Raw genomic sequence first — 10,377 nt, forward strand, 5'->3', positions numbered from 1 at the left:
TCACTGCTGATTGAAAAGAACTCATCAATTTTTATGTTAATAAATAATCTCCAAGCAGTTCTTTGGACTACTAAACGTTTTTGATAATAAACGTTGTACGATTGAGGCAACATTAAAGTTATTCTGAAACTGTCTTAAATGCAAAAATGATAGATCTTCCGCCACCCCCCGAAGGTACTAGAAATCTTACCTTTCTAGGTTAAATAATTCCTTAGCTGGCGGCTTTTTTTCAGATATCGACTTGAAGAATATCATTGATAAACTGGCCCAGTTCGTAGCCAGAAATGGCCCCGAATTCGAGCAAATGACCAAAAACAAGCAGAAAGGAAACCCCAAGTTTCAGTTTTTGTATGGGGGCGAATATTTCAATTATTATCAGTGCAAAGTAGCTACTGAACAAGCAAGTATGTATGTCCAAATGATACCTAATTTCCCATATAATGTGTGGTTTCTCAGTATTTAAACAGCAGCAACAAGTGCAACAGCCACATATCCCTGGATCAGAAACAAACTGGTCCACCCCACCTCCTACATTTACTCCACAACAAACGCAGCAATTAGAACATATTTCTCAACAACAAGATGCCTTACGACAACAGGTCAGTAGCATTTATACAGGGTGTCCTGGTAGAAAAATAAGAATCAAGGCTCTACCAGGCTGACACAAAATAGTTGTCATAAACTCCCAACTGAAAATCAAAGCACTAAAACATGCAGCATTTTAAATGTTTAGATTTATAAGCATGTAAACAGTATGATGTAGCATGAACATTTGCACACAACATGAAACTTTCCCATTGGTCTGGGGCAGTCTTTTTGTAAGGTTTTTACTGGATCACCTTGTATAAATTTCTAACCCACTAACTACATTTATACCCTTCCAGATAAAACAAAGTGAACAGAATCTCAGTGCACAGCACAATGTGCTAATGCAACAGCAGCAAACATCAGTAGAAGCTGCTGTTGCAAAATGTGAAGTGGTGGACTTACAGAAGACAGCCGATGAATGTGGCATAATGTTGAGTGAAATTAATTCCATACTACAGCCAATAATAGATAGTTGTACTAAAGACAGTATAAGCAATGGAAAGTCTTGGTTTTTGCAGAATGCAAGCACAAAGCAGAAAGCCAAATGTATTGTGCAAAGTTTGATGTTCAAGTAAGTATGTCAGGGTGTGTTGGAATTTAATCTAAAAAATCTAATCTAAAAAAGAATGTGGGTGTTGTGTTGATGGTTATCTATCTTCGATGTTTTAATTGCTATTCAAGTTAGAGTTTTATTACATCAGTCTTATTATTAGGTTGGAAGTGAAGCTTTTCATTTGGTAGTGAAAGTCTCTAGCAGAATATTTTTTTTAATTACTGACACTTCTATTTGGCATTAAGATTTTGTATTGTATTGTAATGAACTGAGGAAACTGATAATAGTTTTTCATCGTGACCTGTAGCCCACTTATTGTAAGGCACCATTACACCTTGCTGGTCATCCCTTATTAGGAGGAGATTCTTTGCATATCTCATCTACTCACATAAAATTGAATCTGCCTAGGGTCCAAATATGGCCAGAATTGCAATTCATACAGTCTGGCTCATGCGCCACCAGCGATGGCGAAAGCTCAGTTTTGTGCCAGGTTAGATACCATGTATTGTGGAATTGCCCATTCACAGGAGGTTTGTGCCTATTGCTACTGCCAGAATCTTAGGATACTAGATCTGATCTCTTCAGGAGGCGCCCTGTGACTTGTATCCTTAGTGCTACGTTTTTTTCGCCATTTCGCCGCCTACGGATGGAATTTCCTTCCCATATCACTTTTTTGTGGAACTATTTCATTGGTCTCTCTTTGTTCCTCAGTTGCCTGAGGATCAAGGATTTGATTCGCCTTGATTTCAAATGTTTTTATATTTTAGTCCATATATTATTTCCATTATTGCACTGGGAAAGGTTTTGTCAAACGTAGCAGACCCTGCATGTTGCGGTGACACTAATTATTGAAGGTTTTAGCCTGTTTTTTAAGAGTGCTCTATTTATCAAAGATCCCTCTGTGTTATGCAGTGCTTGGCATGATATAATACCTTGATTAGGAGAGTTTAGCGACTTTTCTTGTCTAAATTCGATGTTTTCAATTTAATAGCAGAGAAAGTCCTTACAGCATGTTGTGGCGAACATCAGTCTTCATCAATAAACCATATTCATGAGTCTCATATAGCAATTCTCAGAAAATCCTCGTCGCTCGCAGATATTGTAACACATCGAGATGTTAACACATGCACTGCTACTCTTGCTAGAATACTTATGAATTTTTTATGGCTAAATATTAGGGTTCATTTCTACAATTTCATTTCATTATTATTTTTATATGCTGACTATTATATGGCTGAAACGGATACAAAAGTTTTACATAGAATAAAACAGCATAATACCAAATCTTAAAAATGTTTATGTTTATTTCTGCAAAATCACCAATACATCATGTTTCAGGGTATTGCAGTCAAGTTCTTTTTCACAAAAACTTCATGTAATCTACTTAGTAAACGATTTGTTGCATCATAGGTAAGTTAATTGCGAATAAAATCTAAATCCTTTTGACGCAAGAAACCTTTGTAGCGCCCGAAAAAACGCCAGTGACTTAAAAGATGCTTTAGAAGTGGCAGTTGTCCCTATGTTCTGTAATGCAAGCATAGTAGCCAACGACGACCAAAAATTAAAGCTGGACAAACTGGTGAAATTGTGGGAGTCCAAAGCCAATTACCTCAAGTCTGAAACATTGGAAAGACTGCGCAATCCCATCAAAAGTTATCAACAGTTTCAGTCGGATCAAATGGCGAAATTTGCCACTGAAGTGGCGGCTCTGGGGGAACAGACTAAAGTCACTTTTGAAGGGTATCAGTCACAGCACCAGGCGTTTGTATGCCACGCTATGCAGCAGATCATGGACTTGGAGCAACAGAGAAAGAGTTTAGAACAGCAGAAACCAGTGGAAACCCCAACTGTACCGCCTCCTCCCACAAATTCTGGGCTAATACCCTTGGAAACAATTCAAGCAACATTGCATCAAACGATTCAATCACTATCTCAATCCAATGTTACTAACACTAATGTCAGTCAGCCGCCTCCCTCACAAACATTTCCAATACAAACGATAGGAAGCCAGAACAATAACAGTGAAGAGCCTAATTTCTTGCAAGCAGTGAATTTGAACGTGCCGCCTCCAAATTTAGCCATCCCTCCGACGCCAGTTGTTAGCCAAAGTTTAGATATTCAGCCGCCCCCCAATGGACTGGATATCCCATTTAATCAACCACCTCCTGGTTATATTCCAAACGCCGGTTTATTTCCGGACTTTTCTAAACCACCTCCAGGATTCCTTCCCAAAACTGTAGACGTGTTTTTGGAGGAATTGATGCCTACTGCTCCCTATTACGAACTTCCAGCAGGTCTTATGGTGCCATTAGTTAAGGTATGAGAAAACTGGTTTTCTTTATTATTTCATGGTAGGAAGTTTAGTGATGTAAGTGACGAATATTCACGTACGAACTTAAAGGAAAATTGCAAAATTCGATACCACTGATAGCGACAAAGGATTTCCGTTTATTTTCGCAATCACTGTCACTTTACTGATAAGGCAACCGAGAGGGTAGCACCACTGATGTATCACATCGTGTACTTGGGGCCGAATCCCGGTGAAGGTTGCGGAAAATTGTAGAATGATCAAATGAGCCTTTGTTAACTAAATCGTAGTTGGATAAAGGCTGACTAAATATCGTATAGTGAAATGATTTTATAGTGAAGTTTGAGCATCTTGTCACAGATTGTCGATGGTATTAAATTTACAATCTAATTGGTTGCTTGAATCTCTTTACGAATAGGCTACATATGCCGGTTGCTGAATTTCATGATAGAGAGCAAAGAGGAAACTTCCTTGCTATCTTTTATGAAATTTTGTATTATTGAGAGTTTTTGTTTATGCAATATTTCTACAATATGAGATAGTCAATAGTTCTTGAAAGCGCATTGCATGTTTTGGAACTGTTTTCGAAGTCATTTATTTAATGTGATGGCTTTATCAAGATTGCCCAGCAATAGTTTTCTCATTAAAAAATGCCCACCTTGTATTGTAGTCCGTATGGGTTTACTCAACAACCTAGAAAAAGTGGACATAGTAATTTTTTTATACAGTTTTATCCCCCTTTTTTCGTAAATGAGACGCCACTCCATGGCGGTGAAATCTGATGTGATCATGACCTCCAACGTGTTATATACATCGGCGCATGAATAATCTCTGGCTATAAAATAACGTCATTGGAGCACTAGTACACGACGGCTTTCTGTCCAAAAGTGGTACGGATTTTAGTTGGGGTCCATTGTCTATAATCTAGGTCGTTGTGTTAACCCTAATTTCAATTATCGAATCAAAAATTCAATTCCAAACTTTAATATCAAGATATTGTTATATGATTTATAATAACGGGTTTCTAACACGCTTATTACAGTTGGAATACTCTGAATATAAACCATTAGATCCTAAAGACATTAGGTTGCCTCCGCCAGCTCCTCCCAGTGATCGTCTTCTAGCTGCCGTAGACGCTTTTTATTCGCTGCCCAGCCACGAAAGGCCTAGGGACAGGTACTTTTTGTTTTTTATTATTTCTGCGCAACTCCGAAAAGTCAAAGAAAATCTTAATATAATTATTTAAGGCATTGAAAGTTGACTTTTTGAAGTACAACTCTCAGATATCCATTTCTCTCTACTTTGTTGACTAGTTTGTCATCTCTGTTATCCTCGGTGTTCTTTTTTTAAATACAAACACAGCGAAGGTTGGGAAAAGCTAGGGTTATACGAATACTATAAAGCGAAAAATCAAGCAAGGCGAGAAAAGGAGGACGCAATAAAGGCTGGCTTGCGCCAAAAGTCTCGCACTCCGTCACCGATTGTTCTCAAGCAAGAGAAGGAGGATTCTCCTCCTAAACGCAGATACCGCAGTAAAACGCCGACTCCTCCTCCATCTTCGCACCGCAGGAGCAGCAGAAACAGTAAAAAGTCTCGATCCAGGTCCAGATCTAGATCTAGAAGTCGGTCCAGGAGTCCAAGGAGGCGAAGAGGAAGAGATACGAGGGAAAGTAGGGAAAACAGGAGACGTAGGAGTTTGTCTAGGTCAAGATCTAGGTCTCCGAGAAGGTCGCTTTCCCCTGGTACACCAGGTTTTGGCAGGTAAGATTAATATATAAATTAAAAAATAGATCGAATTGCACACATAATACTGCAATCAAATTATTGACCATCTGTTGATGTTTGTTAAATAAATACATAAGTGACGATTAAATCCCTGGACATTTAAAAAATAAGTCTTCGGTTTGATTTCAGTGTTCCGTTTAGCCGCAGTGAGATGCAGGAACTGGATGCCTCAAATAAAGGCCACGAAATGTTACGAAAAATGGGATGGAGCGGCAAAGGCTTGGGGGCCAACGAGCAGGGCATCGATGCCCCGATATCTGGTGGGGATGTACGAGATCGGCAAGACCAGTTCAAGGGTGTGGGATGTAACCTGAACGACCCCTACGAGAATTTCAGGAAAAACAAAGGGGCTGCTTTTATCACCCGGATGAAAGCCCGCGCGGAGGAGAGGGAGAAAGACAGTAAGAATACGAATATTTAAATCTAGAAGTTCGTATGCATTCATCTGTTGAGAGTGAGAGGATGCTCAATGCTGATTTAAGTTAATTTCTGAAGAAGATGTGTCTCGATAGTTGATGAGAAAAAATCGAATTATAGTAAGCGAAAAAACGCACACATGATAAAGCTAAAAATGATGCATACATGATAAACGCGTTGCAAATATTTACGGTTTTTCACTTTCTGCTACTAAGGGCGAAACTATTAACATACTGACAACTTTAACTGTAAGTTTAGTTTCCATAGAAACTAGAGACTTGGTTATATTTATGGGAACTAGTTTGATGTCAAAGTTAACAGCACATTATAATAATTTGGCCCTTCATATCATTTGATCATACCACCGGACCCGCCACTAAAACAATTTTTATTGTTTTTTAGAAGATATTCCCAGGAGAGCGGAAGTTTAGGTGTTCTCTCGTACTATAAAAGAATTTTTGTTTTCTTTTAATTATCTGGTTTTAGTACCTTTTTGCGAGGTATAACTTTGCTTAGATATTCCGTTGTAAGTCTGTCTCAAGAACATGTTGGATTTTATGGAATTGGTTTGTATTGAAGTACTTTATGACGCACGTAAATTTTTCCTTTATAGTTTTTCGTTTCGAAAGTTATTTTGTCCAAATCGATAGATGCAATGTAAATAAGGTGACGAATAAACAGTTATTAGTCGAAGTTTGTATTATTGATGATAATCAGAAGTTGCCTATATGTGTACATATATTTGGTAGTCAGTATTAGAAGATTAAAGATCAATAAGGCTTGTGATAGTTAAGTGGGAACGACTGAAATACTAGGAATAGAAAGAAATGGATGAATATGTATATAAACGAAAATCGAAGACGGAGAATAGGTGTTTTGAATTATTAAAGAACGTTCGATCGTCTAGAAGATGGATTATTACATTTAACGACCATTTCACTCGAAGAAAAGTGTATTCAACGAGTTAAATATTTTTTGTCATTAAGGGAACAGTTTACTAGAAATCCTCCTCCACCGAAAACCTTTATGCCAGAAATCCTCTTTCATTCAAGAACCCTTACCGGAAATCCTCCACCACCGAAGAATCTTTTTGCCAGTAATTCTTCGTCGAAGAACCTCTTTACCGGAAATCCTCCGAAGAAGAACCTCTTCAAAAATAAGAAAATAATTTTCGACAAATATGCTTGCATGTTTATTTCGACGTAAAGTTAGATTTGAGTCCACTTGAAGGGCTCAAAATTTTTCCGGTCCTCCAAGATTTCGACCAACTACCCCCATAGAACTGGTAACATTTGAGGCACACTTATTGCAGCTCCTTATTATAGCTGGTTTCGTAACCACTGCGTGAATACAAACGTGAATTCCATCGTGCACTCGACACACGAGTTAAAGATATTTAATTCACGTGCATATTACCTAAACAATATAATAGGCATTTAATGGTGTTTCATGTCTGGTATATTTTTCTTACCTCTACAAAGCAAATTAAATGGGATCTAATAAATTATAACAATCATTCGTTGCAGTTAGCAGCAAGTCTGCAAAAAAAGCAGTGGAAATAGAACGAGGAAGTTGGACAGTCCGGCGACACGTGTTTCTACTTATTGGCTTCAGTGGGCATTTGTGTCTATTAAGTAGGTAGACACGTATCGAGTTCCATAGCTCCAAAAGCATATGCAGGTGTAGTCTAGAAAGGGTGGAAGGCGAAAAAAGGGGGACCCACAAGCAGGCATGAACCCAGCCTATTGTAGAACCCACCAAATTTTTGGGCTGAGTGGACACGGATTTGTTTTTTTGTTAGGGGGGGTAAAAGGGCAACAGTCCTCATATTTCAAGCTTTTACCATTTTTGAACGTTGCTGTCTGGGTAAATTCCGGCAGGTATCCATGGCGAAGCTGCCGCAGACATACCGAACTCATCCCTCGAAATTGACAAAACTTTCACAAGGGACTGGACCAATGCCTACTTTGGTGCCCTTTTTTTCCCCCTCTCCATGCCACACACGCATGTGCGTATGGCTCTGAACATGCGTAGCATGACATGTGTACCGAGTTTGTACGCGCACTTGCCTGACGAAGCCAATAAGTAGAAACGCCTATTGTCAAGGTGTCTACATCCTCTTTTCGTTTATACTTGAATGTTCTATTCTTTTGCAGAGTTGCCGCTAACTTTTACCGCGTTTATGTGCTTCTGCGCCAAGCTTTTCCATTAAAAAAAAAAAAGCATACCAAGAATATGTTCTACAGGGTGCTCATTTGAAAATTCACCACCCCAAATATCGTAAAATCGAAAATGCATATGAAAGTACTTAGTAAGGGGGCCTTCCAAGTTGCGAGGGAGAACATTTTTGACATTATCTGCGTAGCATTAAATGACACCCCTTACCACCTCGCTGCCCTTACTTCAAAATTTTATATGGCACACCCCATCGAGTTGTACTTCGTATTAAAGGTAATTAAAAGTACAATATTTCGGTGCATTAGGAAACTCGATTTGTCAAAGCGTTTTCGAAAAATCAAGAAAAAACGAAAAAAAAATTAATTTAATGTTATTTGTCAATAGAACAAAAACATCAACTTAGCCGTAGCAAATGTATAGGAATAACATTTTTAGGATTGTAATTTTATAACATTTAAGTCACTAAATGTTCAAAATTATTTTCATGTGTTAAATACAAATACAATCTGCTTTCAAATTCCTGTCGGACTCTTTGAAAAGTGTCTCTAGTTATAGCCCAACATTCTGCGGTTATGCAATTTTTATAGTACATCAATATCTTCAGGATCTGATTTATAAATAATTGATTTAAGATGACGTCAAAAAAAATCAAGAGGTGTTAAATCAGGAGACCTTGAAGGCATTCAATGCATTTCTGCTAATCCATCCACCTAGCAATCGACCATCAAGCCATTGTCACACCTGTATGATATAATGTTCCATCTTATTAAAAGAACAAAATGTCTTCCTTCAGTTGATAATCGTCATTTTAATCTAATTTCATTGCTTCGGCCTCTGTTGCAAGATGATTAATTGACTCTTATAACATATCGAGGTATATTTCACCATCAAGGTTACTATCGATGAATAATGGTCCAATTACAATATATCCCCATATTCTAGCCCATACAGTAATTTTTTAAGGCCACTGAGTATGGCTTTTCCGAAAATGTTCAAATGGTGATAGCAAGGGTAGGTAAGGGGTAATAATTAAGTTTACGCAGATAGTGTCAAAAGTGTTCCCCTTCACAAACTGGAATTCGGTACTTTCAAATGTATTTTTTATAATATTTGGGGTGGTAAGTTTTCATATGAACACGCTGTATACGTTCACACAGCGGATTGTTCTTTCGTTTTTCATTTGTTGGAAGGGAGAATTGCAATAGAAAAGAGTTCATTTATCTCTTCCCATAACTCAAGAATACAACAAAAAATAGATTCGAAAATTTCTCCAAACAACTGGAAAACCACAAATAATTTCGTAGATCTGTTTGCACCATGAAATTACTTCCATGAGTGCGCAACTTTTTTCTCAATTATTCGCAATTCTGCATCGATTACCATTACGAGATCCTCATCTTAGGCACGTTGTATTTAAGATTTTGATCAGGGAAGACGTGTATGATCAATACAAGATATCCCGCCGGCAACTGATCAATACAAGATATCCCGCCGGCAACCGCCGTTAGATACTTTAAGAAAACTATGAATGTGTTAGCGAAGTTACGACAATTTCGTGGTTTGGTAAGAGCTTTGGGGCGACCTCAACTAAAATATTTTCAATGACTTCATACTTCCGGTTGTACCGGAAGTCGATGCTTGCTTATTTTAAATAGAATACTCTATATGTTATTACGTTTTTGAATTCTGCGTTTAATTTGAATACTAGTTTATTAATGTTTGCTTCCTTAGGATTAATAGTTTTATATGCAATTGAACATTGAAAGTGACATATGCAGATATCTACAGAATTACAAATTGTTAATATACAGGGCATTTTATTTCAAATAAACAAGCAAATATCGACTTCCGGTACAACCGGAAGCATGACGTCATTGAAAGCATGTTAGTTAAGGTTGCCCCAAGGCTCTTACCAAATAACTAATTTTTTGTAACTTTGCTATTCATAATTTCTCCAAAACGTTTAATGGCGTTTCCCGGTGGAACACCCTGTGTACAGGGTTCGCCTTTGGGAGTTGACACAATCCGTATATGGAAAATTCCAAGTTTAATATATTTTCGAAGTTTGTATTTCTCTTTTATGTAAAAAAAGAGGTATTGTACAAAATAAAACAAACAATCAAATTAAACATTAAGGAACTTGATCGTCTAAAGGTGCGCTGATGTATTTGTTATTTGCGCAGTATACAATAGTTGATAGTTTTTTTCGATTTACTCAAAAAGTATTCATTTTTGATAGTTATGATGTATATCGTAATTGTTTAGTTTTACCAATCTACCAAGCTAATGGTGCAAAAATAATTGTAGGGTGCTATTCCAAAAAATGACTTTTTAATTTAAAAAAAAGTAAATTTCAATAACTTTTTTCAAAAACTTTTTATTTCCTCGGAAAAAACTATCAACCAAACTGGTCTTTCTGCCGATTGTACAAACTCTTAACTTTAGGTGTTAAGCATTATTATAATGCAAACCAAGCTTGTAATCTACATCTGGAAGTATTCCAACAGAGTGGTTTTTTTCAAATATTTTTCTTAATTCTTTAATTGTT

General features: G+C 37.4%; 2 protein-coding genes across 3 annotated transcripts in view; one reads left to right on the forward strand and one right to left on the reverse strand.

The window, feature by feature from the left end:
- LOC136416706 (histone H2A deubiquitinase MYSM1-like) overlaps positions 1–10,039 on the reverse strand; it is a 39,855-nt gene extending 29,816 nt beyond the window's left edge. The window contains exon 1 of the mRNA XM_066402015.1: positions 10,035–10,039. The gene's annotated coding sequence lies outside the window, so the exon portion shown is untranslated. The remainder of the gene's footprint in view (positions 1–10,034) is intronic.
- LOC136416625 (calcium homeostasis endoplasmic reticulum protein) lies at positions 17–6,338 on the forward strand. 2 transcript variants are annotated; one of them, XM_066401899.1, is made up of 10 exons: positions 17–174; positions 234–404; positions 457–599; positions 885–1,159; positions 2,480–2,551; positions 2,594–3,458; positions 4,492–4,625; positions 4,812–5,210; positions 5,364–5,635; positions 6,054–6,338. In XM_066401899.1, the coding sequence occupies exons 1-10, from the start codon at positions 147–149 to the stop codon at positions 6,080–6,082; spliced, it is 2,388 nt and encodes a 795-aa protein (XP_066257996.1). In that variant the 5' UTR covers positions 17–146; the 3' UTR covers positions 6,083–6,338. The 2 variants fall into 2 exon arrangements, with proteins under 2 accessions (XP_066257996.1, XP_066257997.1); XM_066401900.1 differs by having other exon boundaries at positions 2,606–3,458.
- Positions 10,040–10,377: the final 338 nt, after the last annotated feature.

This window comes from Euwallacea similis, chromosome 24 (assembly GCF_039881205.1).
Source record: "Euwallacea similis isolate ESF13 chromosome 24, ESF131.1, whole genome shotgun sequence".
Classification (NCBI taxonomy): domain Eukaryota; kingdom Metazoa; phylum Arthropoda; class Insecta; order Coleoptera; family Curculionidae; genus Euwallacea; species Euwallacea similis.

Coding starts and splice junctions, on each gene's coding strand:
- LOC136416625 (XM_066401899.1), top strand. CDS start 147: ATGATAGATCTTCCGCCACCCCCCGAAG. Junction 3,459..4,491: donor TTATGGTGCCATTAGTTAAG/GTATGAGAAAAC, acceptor CGCTTATTACAG/TTGGAATACTCTGAATATAA. Junction 4,626..4,811: donor CACGAAAGGCCTAGGGACAG/GTACTTTTTGTT, acceptor ATACAAACACAG/CGAAGGTTGGGAAAAGCTAG.